This window comes from Carassius auratus, chromosome 15 (genome assembly GCF_003368295.1).
Source record: "Carassius auratus strain Wakin chromosome 15, ASM336829v1, whole genome shotgun sequence".
NCBI classification, from domain to species: Eukaryota; Metazoa; Chordata; class Actinopteri; order Cypriniformes; family Cyprinidae; genus Carassius; species Carassius auratus.
In genome coordinates, this window is record NC_039257.1 from 17901423 (window position 1) to 17928752 (window position 27330).

Consider the following 27330-nt stretch of genomic DNA (forward strand, 5'->3'; position numbering starts at 1 on the left):
TGTCTTCTACAGTTTCTTGTGTTGCTGAAAGTAGTTGAAATTATTGAAAGTACATATCCAGGTGGTTTTTCATGCCACTGCCCTTTTGAATGCAAAAATGACCACCTGCTGATGATTTTTGCATTGCGTTGCGTGCTACAGTAGATGGACAAATTTCACCATTGTTGATCGTTGACACTCTATTCTAAAAATGCTGTGCTTAAGCGAAGTCAAGCAGTTCTTTATAAACCATTTAAAACCTTTGAAGGTTGAAAGTCTTGGTCACCATTTACTTTCATTTAATGAAAATAGCATTTCACCCTCCACTGCAGATAGTTACAAAGGTTTGGAACGACATCAAAGTCAAGTAAACGATGACATAAATGTATTACATTTTAGTCCATTTCATTAAACAATTTTGTTCTAAATATGAGTGATTCTAATAATGATGCTTGCCTTTCGAACACCACTAATTATGGCAGGAAATGGGTTGGCCTTAAGAAACCAACATTGTGGGATCTAGAAACCATCACTTTGTTTGTAATGAGATTTAATTGTGCTCCCTCAAGCCTCCAGACGTACATTAAAAGCAGATTTGTGTCAGTACCAGTGCTTCAAATGAGACCACACTGCTGGTGGATTTAATCCTATCAGCCTTCATATTGCGTCACACACACATCACAAGAGAGCTCAGGCTGTGCGCAATTACACACATATTCCAGAACAAATCCCATCAACAGGCAGAAAAGATTTGTGCCAATTTGCTCTTAAACTCCTGCCATCTCTGGAACCATATTACTTTCATTGTGATCACAGTGACGGATTATAACCATGACGTCAAGTCGTCATAACTCATTACCAAAGTCCATTATGTACGATATGTCAAAGTTCAGGCATTCACCTAAATGTTCCCAGAAATTACATAAGATGTGTGAAAGACGATTGACCAAGCATTGGTCACACTAAGGTCACATGATCTGCATTCGGGTCTGCCTTTTTTCATTTTAAGACTCTTGCGAAAGTTGTTGTTTAAAATCTCATGTTGTGGTTGATGATTTCAACCACAACATGACAACTTTTTTCAGTCAGAGATGATTATGAAATGTGCTGTTCCTTTCTGACCACACTCAACGTAGACAGTCCTTAAGGGACATTTATTGAAAATCCTCTTTTTTCTTTTAGGATGTGTGGAATGTGCTAACTGTGATATCTTCGTCCAACCACAACCACCGTCTGAGCGCTACCATATCAGATCTTGCGTTGTAAAAGTACACATTATGGTTTGAGAGAACTGGTTGTTGTTTCCGAGTGAAATGCTAGTTATGCTAAGTTAGGTATAGACTGCATTCACTGAAACTGTTGTCTGTGCAGTTGGCTTTTCTGTGAGACAAAACAAAGCTTTTTAATGATGGGTTACAGTAAAACTGTTGCAGACATAATTATAAAAAGAATTGTATCCATGCAAGTATTCTTATTTTCATGTGGCCCAGTGACCTGCACTAGTAAAGTCTTCCAGCTCAAATAATCCTGTTATGTATAACAGTTTACAGTAGGTCAAACAACAGCAAAACCCAAAGACACTAACTCTAAAATAATCAATATTCAACCTAGTAATTTTAATAGTCAAATAATAGTAACAAACATTGGAATTAGAATAAACTGCAACTTTTAGCACTGGGATTTTAACAATCCAATGATTCGTTTAAAAAATGTTCTTAATAGTGCAAATTACACCTACTTAATGTTAATGCACTTTTTTTTGAAACTGTATTAACTTCACCTTCCAATACTAGCTAGCTAATATTGTCAGATTACAAAGTTTTTACAATACAAAACCTACATTTATTTTTGCATAGAACATTTAATGTTCCTCACAATACATTACGAATAGAGCATTACTATAGCAAAAAGACTTAAGTTCCTTATGTTTTTCCCCCCTTGTTTTCTAGTTTTTCACAAAATTTAGAATGTGCTATGTGCAGGTTTAGCGATTTACTTTGTGTTGCTTAGCTATTTGGCATGTAATTTGGTTGGATAGCATGAGAGTTACTGCTCTGACGACATCCTGTTAGGAAGTGCAATCAGTCTTTTTGAATTTCACTTGGAAAAGCTAACATGTTAATGATTCAAATGTTCCTTTAAAGATCAAAAAACTGTTCTCAATACTTTGTGAATCCATTCTTTTAAGATGGTTTCCAGTGGTCTCTTTGCAACAAACATGCGCTTACCAGATACAGTTTATGCTAACAAAGCTATCACTGAGGTATTGCATGTTAAAGTCAGCATGAAAGCAAAACTGACCTAGTAGTGAAATTACGTGACATTCAGCCAAGTATGTTGACCAATACTCATGTTATTGCCAGCCCGAGATTCGAACCCACAACCCTAAGGTTAGGAGTCAAACTCTCTTACCACTAGGCCACGACTCCCCCACATGTCTTTTGTATGTACTTCAGTATGCTCCCAGTCATAAATAGTGCTGTTGTAGGTGATTTCATTGAATGTTAACTGTAATGCACGAAACGTCTGAAAGAAACACATTCAGGTTTTAATTAATGTCACATTTATTTTCCTTGAAAAACATGGATAGCAGTCAGCAACCAAAACACTCATGCACACCGTACCATAAACAGGAGTGTTTATAGAGTAAGATAAATTAAAATGCAATCATAAAATGTACAAATCTAAAAGTAGATTACCCTGATAGTGTTATTGTGGCGGCGATAAAGTACATAAAGAACAGAGGCCACTTTCTGATGTATACATGTATAGAGCACAACAGTGACCAACCGCTTAAGGCCATGGTTTAGCTTAAAGAAAAATAAAAATAAAATACAAAGTTGTGTTGCCGATCTCTGACTGAATGACTCTGACTGGGCTTCTGAATAATGAGAAGCAAACTGAACATCTCATTGGCTGATCATCTCCATCATTGCTGGTTAAACAGGAGGACACATAGCCAAAGAACTTTGTACCATGTGTTGATCAAGTTGAATATAAAGACTGCAATAGGGGTTAACCAGAGATCACAAGTGCAATGCACTGTATGGCATGCAAAGGTGATGTTTTATGGTTAACAGGTCCACCTTTGTGTGACTAAGAGTAAACAAGAGTTCACTGAACACCATCCATTTCAAGGCTGTGTTAACCAGTACAGAAGACGCAGTTATACTGTACTCCAAACAATCATAAGGTAGACTACAGTTACAAGAAGGTTCATTTACAGACTGAACACTTCAGCATAAAGGGATAGAAAGGACTACTTGGAGTGGGCATAGAGAGCCACAGGACTGCCTTTGTGACTTCAGAAAGGAGGCTTAATCACCAGTGTTAGCATGCTAGCATTATTAACATGTGGCTGCATAATGTTCGTACATGCATTCATAAGGTAGAAGACATGGGTAAATAAATAGAAACTGTACCAATGTATTTGGTTATAAAAAAAAAAGCTTTAGTTGATTTTTAAAACCATAATCAGAGGGTTTTTGCTTTGGAAGAGGTCAACAGTTTTCTTCACTATCCAGTTGAGCTATTTCAAGTGTTCATTCTGTACAGTCAGCATTGTTTATCGGAGAACAACTGAAAATGTCATCCTAAGCTTTGTGACGAAGAGTCTTAGTAGCTATGTTTGCATTTAAACTTGCAAATTAGACTGGAATATTGCATGAAACATTTGCGAATAAAGTACCGTTTCCATTTCATGTGTTCCAGAGAACAAAACAGTCAATTCCTGGGAAACTGGCATAAAGGAAAAAAGAAAATTCCCACATAATATGATTTTGATGGTATACAATAAAAATAAGTGACCCAGTCACTGGCTATGTTGAGGCACTTGAGTTTTGTTTGCGCAACCAGGTATTTATTTGCAAATGTATTTCCATTGTAGCTTAATGCATGTTTTTTTTTTGTATGCAATTTCCATTTCGTGTTTATGCTATATCCCAGATTTGCATGAAAACACATGGATGTAAACATAGCAGATAATTTCCTCTACATCTACTGTAGAAGAAAATCTTTATCCCGAGCCCTGTGACTTTTAGCAACTGCCCTGCAAAGGTTATTTTGGGAAGCTAGTTGCACCTTTTGCAACCATTCACATCATCCTTACAGTAGCAAAACCGTCCTTTGTTGAGCAGCGTGACGCTAAACAAGAGTCCATCACATTGTCCGTGTCTCAGAAGATGGGTTTGATCTTGGCTACTGTATGCAGATGTATTTCTTCCACCACGACTTCGAGAGCATTTTCATTTTATCAGCAGTACTGTGGACCTTCCTCTCTCGTCTGGATCTTCGATCGGAGTGTCGGAGCCCGACGGAGATGGCGGCGTCAAACACCTCCTTAAGGTTTTTCTGTGTGAGAGAGGAGCATTCTATGTAGGCTACCGCTCCCATTTTGTCTGCCAGGGCGCGGGCGTCCTCTTCCAGGATGGGTCGCTCTCGGTGCCGTGCCAGTTCGATGAGGACCTTGACGTCCTGCCGTAGGTCGCACTGGGTGCCCACCAACAGCACAGGGGTGAGCGGACAACGGCGTCGGATCTCTGGCACCCATTTTTCACCGATGTTCTGGAAGGAAGTGGGACTAACGACGCTGAAGCACAGGAGGAGTACGTCAGTCCGCGTGTAGCAGAAGTGACGCAACTTATCGAATTCATCCTGAGGTAGAGAGAGAAAAAGGAAAGCGTCTCATTACTGATGTTTAGAGGGTTTTGTAACACAAGGGCTCTCTCAAAAATCATTTGCGGGATTCCAAATTGTTATTTGAAATAATAAAATCCTTTAACTAGTTCTTGGGGTGTTTTATAATTCCCTGAAGCAATTAAGTGAAGTTATAGGTTGGCGCTCGCAAAGAACATTACATGTGGCACACGCTTTAATCTTAGAAACTCGGCCAAAGTTTTCAACTCTGGCACACCCCGTTCCCGTTTGTGCTGTACAAATGAATCGAAAGTATAAATCTGCTGAGCTTTTGGAGAGCAGGGCCTCGCGAAAACTTTGAAAACACCAATTAAGCTCGACAGATAAGAAGCCAAACCTTTTCAATGTCTACGCTACATCTATTTCTCATTACTAAATGCTAGGATTCGGATCAAATGTGAAACATGAAAACAAAGAAGGTAAACCTATACTGCTAATAAATATACAATGCTGTAAATAAATAAACAGCGGCTGAAATGTTATCATATTTAAATGTTTTCAAATATCTTTCATATATTTTGTTACATTTGCTTTTATATATTTAACTAAGTAACCACAAATCACACATTAAATGCACATGAATTTGTTGAATCTATTTTTCATTTTCTTTAGTGCAACCATTATGATTTGAATGCATGTAAATACTAGTCATATTACCCAGCCCTCCAATTATCACTCAAATAAAATAAAGCACTTAAAAGTACATAGACGTCAACTTACTGACGCACAGACATCGCCTGATTGACTTTATTTGCAAAAGACTGTTTTCTTTTGTTGACATGGACACCTGCACAACATTAATGGAAGTACATCCAAACTGAAAGAAAAAGTCTTTTGTCATGCTAGCCTTTGTTTCTCTGTATTGGGCAAAGTGCATTTGTTCTTTCTCTTTGAAATCTAAATGAAAGCCTGGGAAACTGAATCCTTATCTTCCCGTGTTTGCCTGAGCTTGCCTCTGCATGGCTGTGTAAAGGGATTAATAGGTTATGTACTAAGAGGGCAGAGTCATTTATTTGTTAACTCATTTAATGCATGACAAAGGAGTGTCCGTTTCTGAGGTTCAAAGCCTTACACAAAACCCTTCGACAAAACAATATGATATTCCAGTGTGGAAAGCAGAATGAATGTACAGCCAGGGGGCTTTTTGAATTATTTTCAGTGATATGTGACGGTAGTTACACAACTGCAGATTGAAAATAATCAGTGCTGAAAACATTTTTTGGCATCACAAAAACATCACTTGGAGGCAAAACCACTGGACAAAATAGAACCCTGCCTAAGCCTGCATGGCTCAGGAACTAAGAGGGAGATCCAAAAACTGGAGTGCCAATAGCTTGAGGATTGTTCTTTTCGCTCTCTTTACAATTTCCTCACAGTATGGCGTCCCCGCCGAGTTCTTCTAATTGCTACGTTTTTGTTGTGCAATCACTTTGTCATCCAATTTCCAAATCCTGGTTCCAGAGAGTGACAGAAACACCAACCCCGAATAACAAGATCTAGTTATTTGATGTTCCTCTGGGGTGCGTAACGCATGGGATAGTTGAGGTACGAGACTCGGATGCAGGTGGAGCTCTTACCTGTCCTGCAGTGTCACAGAGCTGCAGTCTCACTGGCTGTCCATCCACCTGTACGACCGCTGGAAAGAAACAAAAAAAAGGGAAAGGATGAGTCATTTTACCACCAACACACGCCCATCTTTCCATTTAGTCACCTGACACAGTGAACAAACACAACTGCACCACTTTAAGACTTTACAGACTTGAAGAAAAGAGTATATATACATTATCAACTTTATATCTCATATATGAAGTAAATACACACAATATATATATATATATATATATATATATATATATATATATATAGATATATAGATAGATAGATAGATAGATAGATAGATAGATAGATAGATAAAATACACACACATGCATATACTTTATATACAATTTCTTTAGATTACGTTAATAAATATATTTTATATCGATTTTTATCAATAAAATCTCAAAAGTCTCTAATAATAATAGAATTATTATTATTATTATTTTCAAATAACAGTCTGTAATGTAACAATCTTAATTTAACAAAGGCTCTTTAATAATAATAATAATAATAATAATAATAATAATATAAAAAATATTCTCAATAGCCTTCTTATTATAGAATAACAATTAATGTTCCTTATTCTTATTATATTTTATACACCCTCATGCACATATTCAACAGCTCAGATATAATTTGGGTTCCTGCAGCACACAAACAGCTCAGCATCTCACACTTTGCATGTTTTGAAGGACTGTACATGCTGTTAAATCCCATCAGCATGTTTTTTTTCCCCAACATGGCACAGTAAAGTCATCTGATGAAACACAGTAACACCGAGGTCCTGCTGATGGTGTGTCACATCAAAGCGTTCTGCGCGTCAGGCGCCTATACTGTGGAATTGTCTCCAAATCCCTGTCATATGATCTGCCTTTAATTCAGCCCTCTTCCCCCTCAAAGAGCCACCTGTTGAATTGCATAATTGCTCTCATCTCTAACTGCAGAGATTTCTGATCTGGTTCCAGGAGAGTGAGAGTGACATCATCACGGGCTCCAGCAAACCATATCTGATCACACATTGAAACAAGCGGACCCAAGTTTATGGGCCAGATTCTCAGGTCAGACATTATTGTGCAAGGGCTTCCTAATTACAAAGACGTGCTTGTGGGATCTGACCACTGAATGCTTCTTGTTTGAAGTCCATTCATAAATTGTGAAACCCTACTCTGGTGGAAAATGATGTTATAGTACTACAAAAGCACTGCTTTGGGATCTGTTCAGATCTAATATCAGGAAACATAAAAGATTGTGCAGTAAATTGGCACTACAAATCAGCTTTCAAGAAACCTCTCTCGTGTTTCACAGCTGCTTTCACAACTTTTTATAATATTTTTGAAAACTAATAAAATCGATAATCGAATTTTGCACTTGCACTTGATGGTCAAATATTTCTTGCTTCCATATTATATCTGTTATGAGTTTAACATACATATTACAGTCAAACATATCATTACATATACATATTATCATACATATTACAGTTCATTGATTTTTGATACTGTTCAACCTACACCGCATAAACTGTGTGTATATGTATTTTTAATGACCTAATGGTCACTGACAAAATTGCTGGAATAGTGAAGCTGTTTCTGTTAAAAGCTCGTGCATTTGTTTGCAACTGATGCGCAACAACGCACAATTACGAGTCTAAAGGCTCACCTGAGAAATCGTCAAACGCTGTCGGGACGTATTTTGTTGGATAACCGTTGGTCGTGTAGCTGACAATCAGGCTGGTTTTCCCGACAGCCCCGTCCCCGAGAAACACGCACTTCAGCAGGCGGCCCTGGCAGTGCGCGGGGCGCGGGGATCTGGGTTTGTGCGGCGGCACCGGAGGCGCCATCAGGTGACTGTAATCCATGACGCGCTGCTCGACGGGACCGCAGGTGGACCGCACTCCTAATGGAGTGACCCAGGAAAAAACCATCAATAAGAGCTCTCTAAAAACGACTGTGCGCTATGAGCGCTGCGTGAACGCGCTTGATCCGGTGCAGTGCGCGTAAAGCGTCAATTTCATAAGCTCCAAACTCTCAGAAGCTCCACAGAACACTACAGACTCTACAACAGCTGGGTGAGGAGTGAGAGAGACAGCTTTTATACTCAGCCTTTATTTGCCTAGCTCCTCCCTCTTCATGTGGCTTCTTTAGCATATTCATAACGCTTGACCTCACTCGAAACAACACACTTAAGTGTCTGTTAATAGATGTAAAAGCCTTTCGCTCTTCATATTCAGAGAACATCTCCAATTTCAACTCTGTTTTATATGACATATGCTTCATTTTGCTGTAATGTCCTACATTTTAAGCCTATGTCTTATTTATTGCAAGCATAAACAGTCATAACGGACTGGCAGCTTTGTAGCATTTTAAGTGTGGTGAAAGGTTATGTTTATTTATTTTGAATGCACCTTTTTATTTTCACAAAACGTATTTTGAGATAAAACATCGTCAGGTCCTCTTGACTGCAGAGAACACCTGTTCTACTTTAAGGGGTTTGCAAACATAGATTAATCAAAAAAATATTTCAAACATTAATCCAAGAGGAAAGTGTGCAACCTAGTGGCACATTAAGCACATTTATGTTTATGATTGTTAAATATGACCAACAAAACACTATAAAAAAATCACCAAAACGTTGCGTTAATAAAATATGACAGTGCCTTTAGGAAAACTGTACAGTTCATATTTATAGCACACTATAATGATAATTTGGTTATCAGAATTGAATAATATCTGACTGATCCCTTTCACCTTCTCCTTTGGCGACTGTGCATTCAGTTGAGCTTTTCTGCCACCTAGTGGTCAATATTTACAATTGAGTTTTTTAAATATTTATTTTAATAAATGTATCTACAATATGCACATATTATGAAACAAAGGGATGCCGAGTAACCGACATACAATATGATTAAGTACTTTTCACTTTTAGTATGATTCTATAGTTTTATGTTAGTATATATATGTAAGATGATGGCCATGAGTCACCGTTTGGACTGTAGAACGTACCAGGGATCTGATTATTTGTCCAGTTTAGACTTCATATCTACTGTAATTGGTCTCAAAGTATATCATCAGGTCGTAAACTCTGAAAATGATTTTATGGCCAGATGAAAGGCAAGGGTAACAGGAAAGCTGCACATTTCTGGGTAAAGTACAGCAGTCAGCTGTGACCTCATTGGAAACAATCTCCATAAGTGATTACGATATTCTAATCTCATTCTGACATGTTCAGGTGAAATAAGTGATGAACAGAAACAGTGTCTGTATTGATTTTGAATTAAACTGACTGTATGGGACCAGATTTACATTAATTCAAAGGACTTAGTTTGTCATTAAACTGTATGAGAAAAAATAATATTGTCTGTGTACATAAATGCTAAACTAATTATACGTTTCTGAAATTACATATTTGTCTCTTATTTGTCTCTTTGTCTCTTAATGTCTGATGAGGACATTATAGGTATCAGATCTGGTGGATGATATATATGTATATGTATATGTATATATATATATATATATATATATATATATATATATATATATATATATATATATATATATATATATATATATATATATATATATATATATACATACATTAAAAAATAAAACTAAAACAAAAAGATTGAAATTCTCAGTCACTTTACCAGCATGCACAATTATTTTGTGTGTTCAAGTTTTTTTCCTAAAAAAAGTCTCTATATCGCAAAACCAAACAAAAAATCAAAAACTGAAACTACAACATAGAGCACGTGTTAAAGTGTTATCAGCATCCACTCAGGCCTTTGATTGAACCCTATTAAAGCGTTATTAGGAAGAGGTCAGAGGGAGGAAGGGTAACCTTTTTAAAAAGTGCTGTTTGTGATGATGTCAAATTAAAGGCTTTTCTAATACATTTTAAATCTTATGTTTTAATAATCTTTTGTTGTGCTTTACAGAAGTACACATATTTTAAGCACATGCAAAAGTTTGATTATAATTTTAACAATAGTGTAATTACAAACCTTTTTTTTTTTTTTTAAATGACACAAGTTTAAATAGAAATCACATTCATGTGTATTCATGTAGCTAAATCTTTGTCAGTGCATTTGACAATAAACTTTACACCATTTGTACTCTTTTTAAAAGTATGCTACAGGGTACTATTTTTGTTAACAAGGGTCCCTAAAATATGTCTTATATGAAACATATCACCTACTTAACTATCTATACTGTTCTCTCTGGAGCACCATAAAAGTGGTTCATACATCTCATCCATAGAGTCCATGTCTTCTGACATCATACAATATTTTTGTGTGCCAAAATAACTCCTGTAAATTTAAGCCATTATAGCCCCTAACTTTTAAAATGCCATCGGATTCTGTGATTCAAAAGACATTTGACTGATTCATTCTGCCACATGAGGTCAAAAGGTCGCCTGACCTCAGTGATAAGCCACTTGGTGATTCTTCTGGCGTGTTTTTTTTTTTACAAAGGTCAGCTGTCAGGTGTAGTGCAGTCAAGTTTTGGGTTTACTGTAGGGTGGCGAGAGGGATTTGCTTTAATGGGAAATTAAACATACACTGAAATAATACCAAGAGGACAAAACATTGGAAAAGAAAACAACATTGTGGTTTTAATAGCTCTTAGGTATTTTAACAGGCTTAAGCTGCCCACGCATACACACACACACACACACACACCAACACAATGAGATATTTCAAGACTGGCATAAGTAAAAACCCCATTTGGAAACTGGTCCTGCATTCTATTTCCGGCAGGCGAGCTGCAGTCAGTCTGGATTCAGAAAGCCCTCACTGCTTTTACTTCACTGAAGTCATCCAGGTTTATTCAGATAACTGTCGAGGGGCTGTTACTGTACAGGTGGTTCAAGTATCCTAGTGGTCTGTGTTTCATTCATACACTCATACTGATACTGAAATGTGGAAATGGAAACGTGTCTTTAACTTCTCAGAATTCCAAAGCCTTTGATTTTCACCCAAGATTGTTCTTTGCATGGTCCTCCCTGGTTTCTCCTCCTATATAAGGCCCTGTGTCATTAGCTCCTCCCCCACTGCTGCAGAGGCGGGACTCTGAGCACAAACTGCTAATTAAGACAATTTTGAGTGACAGCGTGTAGCTCCTCCTCCTCTGCGAGGCGTCTCAATGGGCTTTGGGTTTAGCTCCACCTGGAGTGGGGTCCGGGGGTGGTCCGCCACCCTGGGTCAGGCGATGAAGGCTGCTCAAAAGAGAAGAAAACAACTATTATGATCAAAAACATCACGAGTCACCTTGACTCGAAGCACTGAAAGGATAAGAGGATCACTTATTGCTGTAGATGGCGCTATACTCACAAGTCCTTTATGTTGTCAATGTGAGTTTGCACTGCTATAAAGCAGCTGTCCACTTTGTCCTGTAAAAGAAGAGAGCGACATGAGCAGCAATAGATGTGTATTAAAATGAATTTTCAAAGTTAATATTATTTATTATTTCTTTATACGTCAGAATTTCATGTTTAATTTTAATAACTTTCTTTTTATTTTTCTTCTCAGTGTTCTCAGGCTGTTTATTGATTAAATGGATAGATAGATAGATAGATAGATAGATAGATAGATAGATAGATAGATAGATAGATAGATAGATAGATAGATAGATAGATAGATAGATAGATAGATAGATAGATAGATAGATAGATCATGGTATTAACATCTGTAAACTATGTTTCTTATTTTATCCAGTGCTTAATATATAAATATGTCTGACTAAAATACACAGGGAATACACATAGATGAGATGTCACTGTCATTAAAGCCCACAGAGATTGTGTTACCTGGTGCCTTGTGTAAAACAGAGGGACAGAGAAGACAGCAATCACACCTGAAGAGCACAAGATGACAGAAAAAAAAAAAAAGCATTTGGCATTAACTAATCATAAAGCTTCATAATCTACAGTATGTCAATCTTTCAAGGTAAATCTAATTTAATTGGAACAAAAATATCAAAATATCTCTGAGGCCTTTAGATTGGCAAGTTACAGATTAAACCACTGAATGCAAGTTACAAAGCATAACTAAAAGAAAAAGAAAAAAATAAAGTAGCTGGACATCATACCGATGATGAGCAAGGTAAGGCCATTGCAGAGGTTTCCCAGGAACGTGACCAGATACATCAGCAACAAGAACTGGGAATAACAAGCAAACATTACATAACTCGATTCCTAAATGGTTGTGTATGCAAACCGGTGTACAGAAAACACAAATCTGATTCCTCAAGCCACTTCAGCATTCTGTCAAACCCAACATCCACAGCGTGATCTGATTTTCTGGGATTATTATCTAACACAGTGCGTCTGGCCCAGAAAAAACGCTTCTCCTTATATCTCCTCACTCTTAAGTTTCTAATCACCAAGTCTGAAACTGGAAACCGCGCTCAAGACAAGACCCTCTTGTATCCTCCCGTCTCATACTACATAAGACCACACGTGTCCCATGTCACATTCCACACAGGTCACAGTGTGACTCTGTGACGCCCCGAAACTTGAGGACTATTACGAGTTTCAGCTGAAGACTTTGCAGTGCTCGGCTGGATTTAGATGTGTTTGAAAGACAAAGTTTTAAATAACTGCTCCTCCAGTATACTAAATCATCACTGTATTCACGAATATGGCGTAATCTAAGACATAAAAACATCTTGAGAGCTAGACGCTTCAGGATTTTACTTTTCTCTCAAAATGCAGAATATTATTTGAGATTATGCAATTCTGTGCTGTATTGGGTGGAAGATAATCTATGTCAAATCTATGCCACACATGCCTGAATATACACCCCAAAACACTGTCAGAAGTATTTGCCGTGGTAAGCCTCGAGTGTAATTAGACTGACAGCTGTGAGCGGCATTATTTTAAGTGCACAGCTGAGAGGCCTGAAATAATGAAAATCATTTTTGTCCTTTGTAGAGGACCTTTTTAATTGCCACAGTGGTTATGCACACATCTTTGGATTTATTAATGTCATGGAAAGAGAAACAGTTACAGTAGGTATATTAGTTTGCAATTATCATTCGTATTTGATGTATAACAGACTTTTTTTTAGATGTAAACAAACAAGCAAGAATAAAGTAGTTGGTTTCTTTCTGCTGGGGAGACACTATGCATCAATAGAGTAAAATATTCTTATGAAATATGAGAACTTGCCATGAGTGTTTCTCATTACAATGTGTTTCTAAGGGTTTTCTCAAGATGTTGTATATATAAACCTTTTTTAGCTGGGTCTCAGGAGGATTGTGTACAAAAACAAAAGCCACAGCTGCCACATTCAAGTACTGAATATGAAAGGAGACCAAAAAATGATGAGAAGATGAGAATTTTAATAGAAGCGGACAGGAAGAAAGAGAAATGAAAAGACGAATGTGAAACATTCAATAAGAGATTTCACAGAGAGAGAAATAAAAAAGACTAAATTCTAAATTCTAAGATAGGAATCCTTTTTCATCAGTGTGGAATATATTTCATTGCTCTAGCTGACAGATTCAGATGAATGAATTTTACACAGGGTCGTCAGTTCTCAGGCCTCACCTTGAGAGAGTTGAACAGGTTTCCCACGAAGATGAGGTTCCTCAGTGTGTCTACGGCAGAACTGGACAACACGATGGCCTTCTGTATGTAGTGCTGAGCCTCTTCCCCACTTAAACCGATGTCCAACTCTAGATATGACCTGCAGCACATCAATGCACAACACTACAGACATGGCCTTACACACTGACATTAAACGTACAGGTACATTTTTACGATCCAAAGCAGAGCCCACAATTGTTTCTTTAACAGTTGCCAGTTGCCGTTTTGGCCCTATAAAAAAAAAAAAAAGTGACATGCAATAAACTAGACTTTTGAAGACCTTCACAAAATGATGTAACTTGGGGCTATTTGTTACTCCAAACATGTAAAATAATTAAAAATCAATCAAACACTGCAGTAAATTTAAACTAGTATACTTTATTAAGTAAAGAAGAATCCAACATTTATCATAATTTTGTGTAGCCAAAATATGAGTATAAAACTATTTCCAACAAGCACCTTGTAGTCTCCTGAGGTTTAAACACAAGACTTGTGATTCCAAATTAATGTAAAAAAAAACTGTTAATTTTGTGAAAGAATAGTAGATTAATCATTATGTTAATATATTTATTGTTTTAGCTTATTTACACATTACAGTTACTTCCACTAAAAGACAGTCTTTGTGTGATGTTATGTTTAAAATGATTAAGAAATGTGCTTATAAAATCATGGCAAAATAGATTATTGTCTAGAAGACCCCCACATAATGTTGCTCTACTCAATGAGTTTTATGTCCATTTGTACTAAGGTGAGGATATGTTGAGAAAATATCTGGAGAAGAGGTCAGAGACTCACTGGAAAGGGTGAACTCCATCTCCCAGCTGGAGCACATGCAGCAGTTTGTAGTAGATTCGGACTGAGATGGTGAAGCACATGATGACCAGGGAGAGCGAGGACACCACAGAGATGATGCTCAGCTGGAAGAGGGACAGCAGCCCCACCACCAGCCCAGTCAGCACCATCCCCGTCCGCTCCATATCCTTCCAGAAGATCAGGTCCATCACTGCATGCATCGAAAAAAAGAAACAGTCTCGGGTTTAACAACAGCTTTGGTGGACAAACACATCTTGGGTTGTGGGTGGTTTCCAGGGTGTTGCTTTGTCATTGCTTAATGTAAATATTTGCTCCTTCGGTGATCTCTAAATACTCTTAATGTACTCCTACAGTGTTACTGAGATTGGCAGTGGCATGTTTCTCCTCAACAAGATATGATTCATGACTATATCGCAAACGTGTGGGATTCATGTCAAAGTTTAATACTTCGGATTGGGGTTTTGAGGGCACCTCTAATAAAATGGATGGGAAGCTTAATGTGATTTGCTCAAGTAGGACATGTTCTTGGACCAACAACCTTGTTGGACCTGAAACAACATTCAGATCAACCAATCAGATCTTAAGGATAGGCTTAACTCCGGGGTTGCATCTTGAACAACACCCTTATCAACTTATACCATTAAGGTGAAGGATAATGTAGAGCAACGAGTGGCTGATACAAACCAGAAACAGTCTTGTTTTACAAATCATGTGCCACTATATTTAGTCTTTCTCCACTGTTTCAACAGAATTGGTTCCAGAAGTATTTTTCCCATTCATTTTTTTTTTTTTTTTTTTTTTTGTAAAGTCACTTTTTGTTAAAAAGTTGTAAGCCATGAACCAAATACATTTTGATTTGAGGCAAAAAACATATTGCAAATCTGACAAAAAGGTGTGTATCAATGCAAATGGAAATGAAAGATCTACGATACAATGAAGCACTGCAAATACCAAAATAAAAATAAAAATTATGGATACATATACAAATATGATTTTCAATATGTGTATAATGTTAAATATAGTTTATATTGTACTGTATATGAGAGTATAGGGAGACTCACTCTATTATGTAACTCACAGTGCTTCATGAGAGTGGGAAGCCATTGAAGTGTTGTTTTGGTATGATTTCTTTAATTCAGTTTTCTGATTGGTGGAGATTTGTCTGCAGAATTATGGGTAATGTAGTTTTTGACTGACGAAAATTAATGAAATGTGTACTTTTTTGAGCCAGACCGTTATAGAGATTATCTACAAGAGATTTTAGACAAACCTTTGGACAGAATCTCAAATCTGAAAGTATAAATGTCACATAAAAATAAAAAGCATTTGATGATAAAGTAAAAAAATGATGTATGAGCAGATATAAGGCAGCAGATGAGGTGACAACATGGTAGTGAGATAATCAGCTGTTTATAGGCTATATCCCTGCATAACGATTGGCAAGATTAGATTAACTAGCTCCTCCCAAACCTCTGTTTAGAACTCTATTTTTTAACAAACACTGAAACAGAATGTTACAGTGAGGAATACTTATACAGTGATGGTTTAAAAAGCATCAATGTAGATAAATGTAAAACAAAACTTCTAAGGAAGGACAGAAACATTGAAGCTACAGTAAATGAGTCGGTGGGTATGTTTAAGTTATTGATGACAGAAAGACAAATTGCAAGGAGTCTGTTTGGTCTGACCTTGGCTATTTTTAGTCTGTGTAAGAAGGAAGAGAATCTAAGAATTTAAAGTGGTCCCTTTAAGCACCTGCTGACAGCACTCAACCTGCTTCCCATTGCCTATCAATAGTCTCAGGGCTTCTGCACATAACATAGACTCTTAGTAATAAGTACAACCTTACTTCTCAAAAACAAGCACTTCTCAGTGTCATAAAGCCAGTTTTATTCAGTAGGAAAACACTCTGTACCCTGTCTTAAGGGACTTGTATAAGTAAAGCAATAGCTTACAGGCTAACACTGTGGCTAATCCATTCAGAATTACCTCAGCGCTAATGCCATTCATGTCTGTTGTGAGACTCTGAATGGTGGACCTAGCAGAAGGTGGATGGACTATTTATAACCTAAACGCAATGTATAGCAAGCCTCTAGCCTCAGACAAATCTGTCTATTGTTATGCCAGGTGGTTCAGCTGACGTATTTGACGCAGTTAGCTTTAACAAGCTTGCTCGGCTCAGGCATTATACACAAACGCAAAGCTAATGACAATCTAAACCTGTTAGCAACTTAGTTGGTTGGCAATGGGAAATTGCATTGCAACCAACAAAGTTGCTAACTTAGTTAGCAACCATGGTTTTGGGAAACGCACCCCAGATTGAATGAAGGTTAGTGAATTTTCAGCAGTTTTTCAGTAATGTTAGCAACAAACACATGATTATTTGTTCAATAATACAGTCAGTTGATTATTATCACTAATAATTTTAGATTTAGATTTGCGGTAATGACTGACTACATACTTAATTACCAAATAAATAAACTTGAAGAAGGATAATGAGATGAAGATATATGAGAGAGATATGAAAGTAGCACAGTTAAATGTAGGGTCTATAATTTAACATTTGACTTGCAAACGCTGCAATTAACCAATAAAGTGAATAAAAACTGAAAATAACCTCCACTGTATTATGTTTTATGAAGTTAAACTTCTACATGAACGTAAACATTTCCAGTTTGCATTCATTCTCTATCTCCCGCACAAAAACACATTGCCTCATTCCATGAGATGCACACATATCTAATCAGAAACGGTAAAAACGATAGACTGAACTTCAATGACACTATAGGATCAAACTTCCAACTCTTTGCCATGTGGTTCAGACGGAAATAAAGTTCACCTAACTCATGTCTCTCGGTGCTCTCAGCTCAGATAATCATATTCTCAAAGCCCCAGTTGGTGTATTTCCTGCTCCCTCACCTTTACTGGTCATTTTGGAGTCCTCATGGGCCGATCCCTCTCTCGCCTGTGTCCCTGATCTTCTCTGAAAACCCCTCAAGCTGTTTTTGGCTGGGTCTGCTCTGTCAGCAGCCCCCCGGCCCAACAACCCAAAAATAAATCTGCACAATTGTGCCCGCCCCATTAAAGAAGACAGAGGCAGTTATACTGACAAATACACTCACTCACAACTACACTGTACATACTGTACATCTTCATGTGATCTGTTCAGACAAATCAATGATGTAATACATACCTAATATCTACACTGGATTTTAGTATAATATATATACTAGATTTGACTCAACTACTGTTATGAAGAAGACAAAACATACTAGACCATGCTAAAAAAAATTCAAGCACCGTTTAATCACTCAAATAATCATACTCATGTACACGCTATACTCTGTTTAATATAATTCTTTACAGAATATTGCAGTTTTATTCTTACTTTCCTTTCCAAATTGCACGTTCATCTGCTTATAGCATAATAAACAACACTTAAAACTGGAAGCTTCTCAGGTTATGGGGTTCAATACCACAAGGCATGTCTGTTTAAGCTGGTTCTAAAGTTTGTTCTAAATTTGGAAAAAATGTTATGCACAAAACAGTTGGACACAGGGTTATATGTATGTTTACGCTGCAAAAAAAAAAGCCACATTAAAAAAAAATGAGAACTCTGAAGCAGTATGAAGCCCATTTGAAACACCACTGACTTTCATTGTACGGAAAAATAGGTCAGACTTTATTTTAAGGTTCAGTTCTCTCTGTTAACAAATCATTTAATCATCAAATCATGACTTTTGTCTCAATAAACGTGTAATTTGCTGCATATTGACAGTAAATTATGTGCAGTTAGAATTAGGGATGTAGAATATGTTTATGCAGAATGTGTGCTTTATACAGAAAGTACTAATAAACAGCAAATATGTTAATAACAGATATGTCATAAGCAACTAGTTAATAGCAAGAACTGGTCCCTACACTCTTAAGAATAAAGGTCCCAAAAGGGTGTTTTGTGCAGTGATGCCATAAAAGAATTGTTTTTGGTTCTTAAAAGAACCTTTCAGCAACAAGTTCCTAAAAGAACCATTTTGAAGAACACTTAAAAGATCTAAAGAACCCGTTTTGTCTATTTGAAAGGTTCCATGGATGTTCAAGGTTCTTCATAGAACCATTGATGCCAATAAAGAACCTTTATTTTTAAGAGTGTATACTGAAGTGTTATGGAAAAAGAAAAGAAAAGAAAAGAAAAGAAAAAAAAAACACTGTGAAATTTATTGTGTGTGTATTCCAAAAATTGTTAGATGGTCTTTTTAAATTGAATTAAATTAAAAAGTATTAAACTTGGAAGGTTTTGGAAGAAAATTTGGAATGTGGAAGGATAACAGCAGCTTAATTTTGGGGTGAAATATCCTTTAAAGAAACGTTTATAATGCAAAAGCCTCTAAATGCCATATGAAATTTAGATGAAGATTAGGATTTTTATCAAGCTTCTATGCTTAGGTTGAGTCATTTTACTTTAATGGCAATGTGTAGGTCCTTTTCCAGGCTATTAAAGTGAAATAACTGAACATAAATACAGGAGCCTGTTAAAAATCCTAATTTTAGATGAACATTTCAGATGGCATTTAGAGGCTTTTGCGTCTGAACTCTTCAAATATATATATATATATATATATATATATATATATATATATATATATATATATATATATATCCAGTATATATAAGATACCTCAAAATCCTACATTTAACTGAAAAGTATCATTTCTGTTTTCATATCAATCAATCAATCAATCACCTTTATTTCTTTTATATACTGCATCTAATACAAGTATTTTTGTGTCTAACAGTTTGTTTTTGCCGTCTTTTGTATATATATATATATATATATATATATAGCACAAGAACATATGTTAAGAAAGGTTGTTTTTTTTTGTATGATCTATTATTCTATTTACTAATAAATTAATTAATTATATTTTATTATTATTTTCCCTCCCCCCCCCATCACTCTATGGTATGTGCTTTCTGTGGAGAACAATGTATTTTAGGCTTTTATTTCCCTACGATATTTTTGAAAAACAAAAAAAGAAATACATCAGTAAGTGTACATGTAAGTGCTGTGTGAATGTACTTTGAGAATCACTGAATAAACAGACCTATTGTGCAGTTTTAATGTGTGGTATGTTCTTAAAGTGCACCTGTTTCTGCTACAGATTACTGTGATTGATTGTGAACATCTGTTGTTCTGGATGACGGCAATTTCTGTGTTGTGTTTACATGAGGTTTTGGACACAGAAGGCTCTTTACAGTCAGTATTCTTCAGTGCACATGAGAATGCATTAAGCCAGCGCCCTTCTGACCTCCAGGCCGGACGCACACGCCAGCCCTAATGGCTCTGAGCCGTATGGCATGACTCTGCTTTTACTGCTCTGTGTGTAATAATGAAGACAGACTGGCCAGGAATCCACTCAGTGGCATCAGCCCATTACAGTTCATCCCCTGAGTGTGTTACCATGGCGACGGAAACTCTATTCTCCAATAAAACTCCAGCATTTGTTTCACATGTGGGAAGCCGGTGCTTCTCGTGAACAAGAGAAACCGTATCCCTGGGATCTGTTTTACATATTGACATGATTAGGTGCTGTCAGAAATGACCAGGCTTTAAAGAATATGGCGTTTAGAGCAGCCTTGGTGAAGCAGGAGCTGGGAGAGAGACGGGAAGAGATGTCTAACCTGCTATCTGGAGGCAAACTGCAGGCCCCTCTGTTAGGTTGAGAGTGAAGTAGCGCTGCGCACAGAGCTGTTCTTCCTGAGTGTTTCGTCCAGTGGTGGGAGGCGTTGTGTGTGACGACTCCACCTTCTGCAGGGTGGCGGTGGTTTCCATGGCAACAGAAGGGTCTGACCCATGAAGCTGTGGTACTGCAGACATAATTCACAATTAATCAGCATGAAACTATCTGGATGACACTGTATCTACGGTGAATAAACATTAGTGTTTTCAGTATATATATATATGCTTATGCAATTATAAATAATTGATTAATAATTGAATAACTTTATTTATAATTCTTTTTGTTATTTAACGTGATTATAGTCATTATAATTCCTATTCAATTAGCAATAATGGTATAAAAAATCTAATTAAATAATAAAATTCATATCTTCACACACATAATTGAAATTTTCATTTTTTTAATTATGTAAAAATATTTAAATTAATAAATAATGTTTTATTTTTATTATAAATTTGATTAAATAAAAATGTAAATTTAGAATTTTTATTTAAAAAATAAAATGACATTTTATTATTATTTATTAATGAAAACAAAAATAAATACATTTACAGTTTGAGATTTATTTACACTTAAAATTAATTTGGAATTTACAAATTACAATGAAATGTATGTTTGTATATTATGTGAGCATACACACACACACACACACACACACACACACAAACAAACACATCATTTAAATTATGTAATTTTATTAATTATGTAAAATGTTATTAATAAATAACAATAACAATTTATTTTTATTTTAAAACAAATAATTATATATTAAATATAATTAAATACTAATTAAACGTACTAATTAAATAATAATTTATTTTATATAACCCTTTTTAAATTTAGTTTAGAATTATTTTATATATATATATAATATACTCAGCAGATTACTAATCAGTATTCAAAAACAAGGTATACTTGCCATTCAGGGTGTTAGTAGTTTCTACAGACTTCCTATGTAGTTGTTCAGATATTTTAGTGCATTGCTATGCTTTTCATTTGGGTTTTCTGGGTGGCTTCTTTCTGGCCAAAGACTAAAGACCCCACCTCCAAAGATTTTCTGACCAGATCAGTTCCCTTTAATTCAAGTCAGTGTCTGCTTTGAATCAAGCTATTTTAAAATGCATCATGCACACATGCAGTAGCACACATCTAATTACATTTAGTATACATACGCACCTGTTATTTGCTCATCTTGATGACTGCATGTTAAGTTGTGTATGCCTGAGATCTCCTCCTTTGCTTCCCGTGTCCTTGTGTCTTTATCCTGAAACTCCTCCACCCTGTGAGTCTGTGGCTCTAGAGTCCACTGCAGGCTCTCCTCCTCCACGTCTCCCTCCCCTTCTACAGTCAAGAAGGCATGAGGGTCCCACTCCACAGCAGGGGAGTCCGGAGGTCCCTGGGTCTCCAGAGTGTCTGTGCGGAGCTGTGACCCTCGGCCGCCCCTCCCGCTGGTCCTGCGGCGTCCCGAGTCTCTCCGCGATGAGCCATCGCTCTCGGAGAAGGCAATGTAGGAGAAGGTGAGCTCAAAGGAGTTCTGACGCGGTGTGCTCCACACGGAAGAGCTGCTGAGACATGCGTCATCATCCTCCAGGCCTTCATCGTCATCAGACCATTCCCTGGCCGTCTGCAGTTCTGGGAAGTCAGACTCCTCATTTCCACCTAAGGTAAAATCGTATATGATTAGGGGTATGCAGATGATGGCTTTTAAAGGGACAGTTAACCCACAAATGAAAATTACCCAATCATTTACTCACCCTCAAGCCATCCTAGGTGTACATGACTTTCTTCTTTCAGATGAATACAATCAGAGTTATATAAAAAAATGTACTGGCTCTTCCAAGTTTTATAATGGCAGTAAATGGGTGTTGAAATCCAAAGAAGTGCATCAATCCATCCAAAAAAGTGCAATTTGTAAAGAAAAATGTTCCAGGAGGAGACTACGCCTACGTCATCCGCTGGAACGCCACTCTCTTGTGAAAACTTGTACAATAGTCAGTGTACGCTAGAGATTGCAGTTTATAAAGTTGGAAATATGGTTATTTTCCTTGCCCAACTGCATCAATTCACTTCAGTAGGCCTTTATATACCCCCAGAGCCATGTGGAGCACTTTTTATGATGGATGGATGCACTTTATTGGACTTCAAAATATCAACACCCATTCACTGCCATTATAAAGCTTGGGAGGGCATGGGCATTTTTTCATATACAGTAACTATGAAACAATAAAGTCATCTACACCTAGGATTGACTTGAGGGCGAGTATATCATGAGGTAATTTTCATTTTGGGTGAACTTGCTACATCGTTAGAAGAATGGCATCTACGCTAATATTTGTCTGTTTCTCTCTTGTTCCGAGGTCACCGTAGCCACCAGATCCAGTCTGTGTCCAGATCAGAGGGTCACTGCAGTCACCCGGATCCAGTACGTATCCAGACCAGATGGTGGATCAGTACCTAGAAAGGACCTCTACTGCCCTTAAAGACAGCGGAGACCAGGACAACTAGAGCCCCAGATACAGATCCCCTGTAAAGACCTTGTCTCAGAGGAGCACCAGGACAAAACCACAGGAAACAGATGATTCTTCTGCACAATCTGACTTTGCTGCAGCCTGGAATTGAACTACTGGTTTCGTCTGGTCAGAGGAGAACTGGCCCCCCAACTGGGTTTCTCCCAAGGTTTTTTTCTCCTTTCTGTCACCGATGGAGTTTAGGTTCCTTGCCGCTGTCGCCTCTGGCTTGCTTAGTTGGGGTCACTTCATCTACAGCGATATCGTTGAATTGATTGCAAATGATTGCACAGACACCATTTAAACTGAACTAACCTGGATGATGACATCACTGAATTCAATGATGAACTGCCTTAAACTGTAATTTTGCATAATTGACACTTTTTTCCTAGTTAATGTTTTTTCAGCTGCTTTGTCACAATCTGTTTTGTCTTAAGTGCTATATAAAGAAAGGTGACTTGACTTAATCTGTCCCTTTTAGGGGCTATAATAGATGTGGTTATCAGGAAAACATGCAAAGATAACCGAATGACTCATACGGTATATTTGAATGTGTGTAAATATACTGTATATGAAAATATTACCGTCTGAGCAGGGAGGCGTGGAGTCAGGTGTCGAGCTCACTGTTCCGAAGTCCTCTGAAATGAGAGAGCAATAAACGACGCTCAGTTTAAGGGAATCACTTGAAATTTGATTGTCCTAGTGTGTGTTATTATTATTATTCCTAATATATTTCCATTAACCGGTCAGCAAAGAACACAACAAGAACTCTATAGCAATTTTAAGTAAAATGTGGAAATTGTCCAGCGATGTGACTATTTTCATCATGAACTGTTTAATTCAGAAGTGCATAAAAATTCTGTTTATAAAATTCATATGAAACTAATTCTATACAGCTTAAAATGAGTAAAAGGAATAGTTCACACAAAAATAATACAAAATTGCTGAAAATTCACTCATTCTCAGGTCATCCGAGAAGATGTAGATGAGTTTTTGTTTCTTCAGCATAACAGGTTTGGAGAAATGTAGCATTACATCACTTGTTGATCAATAGATCCTCTGCAGTGAATGGGTGCCGTCGGAATGAGAGTCCAACCAGCTGATAAAAACATCACAATATTCCACAAGTAATCCATCCATTAACATCTTGTGAGATGTTTGTCAGAAATTCTGACGGCACCCATTCACTGCAGGGGATCCACTGGCGAGCAAATGATGTAATGTTACATTTCTCCAAATCTGTTCTGATGAAAAAACCAACTCATCTACATCTTCGATAACCTTAGTATTGGTATTCATAATTTTAATAACAGGACAGAAACTATTTTCTGTTTTCTGTCTACAACATTTCCTCCACTGTGGTTTTTGAGAAAGCTGCTCTTAACACTACATGCTCTCTTCAGATAGTTGCTGTTGGTCATACAGACCTGTCCTTAAAGTGGGCAGTTCCTGCCAAGAATCAACTGCAAAGTGAATCAGCCTTAGCCAGCTCAAGTCTATTTGAATATTATGGGCATCCATAAAAGAGACCTGTGATAAAAGCCTCAGAGCCTCCATTTCATGTTTTGCTCAGTGGGATGAGTAAAACAAACTGAGGAACAAAGCTTTGTTCAAACCTTTGTTCAAGTCAGAGGTTTCCTTTTCAGCTCTCTGTCATTATGCATCTGGTCTATAAACTCATACATTTAGTGCCATATTACATTTATATACAATCTTAAAAATAAAGTTTCCAACAGGGGGTTTCATACTAATGTGATAGAACATGAAAAAGATGTAATAGAAGTATTTTTTTAACTCGTCTTAGGGCTGTGAGACAAAAGAATTATATTCAACTTTATTATATATATATATATATATATATATATATATATATATATATATATATATATATATATATATATATATATATATATATATATATATATATATATATGTATATATATATATATATATATATATATATATATATATATATGTATATATATATATATATATATATATATATATATATATATATATATATATATATATATATATATATATATATATATATATATATATATGTATGTATATATATATATATATATATATATATATATATATATATATACTGTATATATAATGGAAATATTTATTTCTGCAGATTTTTAAATCCAATTCAATTTTACATGTCAATGCAAAAATAAGCAAATTTATCAAATAATTATTTCAATATGATTTTAATCTTCAACTACATATTTTTTCCCTTCTCCTGTCATGGGGGGCCAAATCAAAGGTGATCATGGGCCCTTCAGACATTTTAGCTTCTCAAAAGATTTTCTTTCATTTTTGCTTTTTAAAAGAACCATTTTCCCCATGTTTATTTATTTATTTATTTATTTATTATGAAGAACCTTTTGTTTAGTGGAATGGTTCCATGGATGTCAAAGGTTCTTCATGGAAGGTTCTTTAAATGCAAAGCCATTAAAATAATCTTTTTTGAGTCATCTAGTACATTATAAAATTTACTTCAAATCAGTGCTGTAAAATGATTAATCACGATTAATCAAATCCAAAATAAAAGTTTTTGTTTGCATAATATATGTGTGATATGTGTATATTTATTATGTATATATAAATACACACACATGCATGCATATATATTTCAGAAAAAAATGTTATATATTAAATATATTAATAATGTAAATTATTAATATAAATACATACATTTAAATACATGTAAACATTACAAAAATATATATACTGTATATATGTGTATTTATATATACATAATAAATATGCACAGAACACATACATATTTTATGCAAACAAAAACTTGTATTTTGTATGCGATTAATCGCTTGACAGCACTACTTAAAACATTTTTAATTTTACCTTCTTGGCTTGGAAGTTCATCATAATATTGTATTTTTGTTTTACAAATACTTTTTTTCCCCTCTCAGAAAGCCAGCACAGCCACAGACCCCTGATTTAAAAGATAGAACCAATGCATTTCACCTTCAAACATCCCCATCACAAAGACTAGATACTAAAAGCAGTTAATAACATTAAAAAGGTATTGTTTTTTCTGTCTAAACTAGAATATCATTTGTAATATATTCAGTATTCATGGTTACACTCACAATCTATAGGACAAACTGTAGAAAAAGAAATCAGTTGTAGCAATTGTTACACCAAATTATGCCAGATTATTACGAATGACAAGGATTTTCAATTTCATTGTCCTTCCCTCAAATACACTTATAAACAGCGCAAGTCTTAAATCGATGCTGCATTCATAGGTCCAGAGCTAGTACGCACTGCAACATCAGCAGAATCCAGCAAAACAGACGAGTGAATGAACGCTGGAGCCAACAACAATCGAGATGATGCATCAGACACAAAGCAAGAGAATAAAAACACGTCAGCAGCATACAGAGACAAATACAGAGACAAAGGAGAGACTCACTGCAGTGGGAGAACCCTAAAACCTGACCCATGCTCCATCAAGGCACCGCTGGGCCCATCCCTGTCCTCCGTGCTGTGGCACTCCTCTGCTGGATCGCTCTCTCACGCTCTGTGCTCTTCACGCACCCCTCCCTCGTTCTCTCCTTTAGTGCACTGCTGTTTCTCTTTCTCTCACCCTCCCCTCTCTTCATCAGACGGCCCCTCCCAGGTTCACTCGCTCTCTCATTCTCTGCTGCAGCCGATGGACTCAGAATACCACTTTGTGTGTGTGTGTGTGTGTGTCAGTATGAGTGCATTCATGTGTGTCTGCTCTCTGTCATCTCAGATCGACATCCTCTTTATGTCAGTCTGGATGAACATGTTGCACCCTTAAAATGACCCAAGAAACATTTGAATTAGCATTTTTTAAAACGACATATTCAAAGGTTAAACGACAACAAATAAAACTCTAAATAATGCAAAAAGTAACTACACAATTTTAGCTACTTCAGATACAGAAATTAATTTTTTTTATATGAAATTATGGCTATGAAAATTGGAAATGCTGATTAAATATACTAAATTATAGTGGTGTTCCGTGTGGAGTATAAATTCAGCAACATAGACTTTTATATCTCTCGTGTGTATGTATGTATGTATATATATATATATATATATATATATATATATATATATAATGTGCATTTCTGTAAGGCTTGATTTAATAGTCTAATGAGGCTTTTGTTTGTGTCCACTGCCTTCAGCAGAGCCAAAGCCTCATGGGTTTTGAAGTACTCTAGCAAATGAGAAGTGCTCACGTGGTTTATCAGCTACTGTACATCACGATGTAGGACGAGTACAGCAGCCCACACAGGTTCACATTCAGACAAATCAATTCAAATCAAACTACAGTTAAAGACTCACTTTCATTTTTTTAAATATATTTTTTTGTTTTCCATAATTTCACTGTTATTTAGTATAATGTA

The 27330-nt window shown here is 36.3% G+C and overlaps 2 protein-coding genes across 3 annotated transcripts; both read right to left on the minus strand.

Annotated features, from left to right (window-relative positions):
• Positions 1–2525: 2525 nt before the first annotated feature.
• Positions 2526–8356, minus strand: LOC113115286 (rho-related GTP-binding protein RhoU-like). Its single transcript, XM_026282752.1, has 3 exons — positions 7933–8356; positions 6252–6310; positions 2526–4632 (listed from the first exon to the last, which is right to left on the minus strand). The coding sequence occupies exons 1-3, from the start codon at positions 8195–8197 to the stop codon at positions 4177–4179; spliced, it is 780 nt and encodes a 259-aa protein (XP_026138537.1). The 5' UTR covers positions 8198–8356; the 3' UTR covers positions 2526–4176.
• A 2502-nt stretch (positions 8357–10858) lies between these two features.
• Positions 10859–26535, minus strand: LOC113115287 (reticulon-2-like). Of its 2 annotated transcripts, XM_026282753.1 has the most exons (10): positions 26367–26535; positions 23503–23556; positions 21588–22070; positions 20353–20538; positions 14656–14863; positions 13822–13960; positions 12360–12429; positions 12079–12125; positions 11603–11661; positions 10859–11487 (listed from the first exon to the last, which is right to left on the minus strand). In XM_026282753.1, exons 1-10 carry the CDS (start codon positions 26395–26397, stop codon positions 11412–11414), a joined length of 1353 nt encoding a protein of 450 aa, XP_026138538.1. In that variant the 5' UTR covers positions 26398–26535; the 3' UTR covers positions 10859–11411. The 2 variants fall into 2 exon arrangements, with proteins under 2 accessions (XP_026138538.1, XP_026138539.1); XM_026282754.1 differs by lacking the exons at positions 20353–20538; positions 21588–22070; positions 23503–23556; positions 26367–26535 and adding an exon at positions 17593–17704.
• Positions 26536–27330: the final 795 nt, after the last annotated feature.

Coding starts and splice junctions, on each gene's coding strand:
- LOC113115286 (XM_026282752.1), bottom strand. CDS start 8,197: ATGGTTTTTTCCTGGGTCACTCCATTAGGAGTGCGGTCCACCTGCGGT. Junction 6,311..7,932: donor AGCGTTTGACGATTTCTCAG/GTGAGCCTTTAG, acceptor GTTTCTTTCCAG/CGGTCGTACAGGTGGATGGA. Junction 4,633..6,251: donor TCTGTGACACTGCAGGACAG/GTAAGAGCTCCA, acceptor TCTCTACCTCAG/GATGAATTCGATAAGTTGCG.
- LOC113115287 (XM_026282753.1), bottom strand. CDS start 26,397: ATGGGTCAGGTTTTAGGGTTCTCCCACTGCA. Junction 12,430..13,821: donor ACCTGTTCAACTCTCTCAAG/GTGAGGCCTGAG, acceptor TGTTATTCCCAG/TTCTTGTTGCTGATGTATCT. Junction 12,126..12,359: donor CCTTACCTTGCTCATCATCG/GTATGATGTCCA, acceptor TGTGCTCTTCAG/GTGTGATTGCTGTCTTCTCT.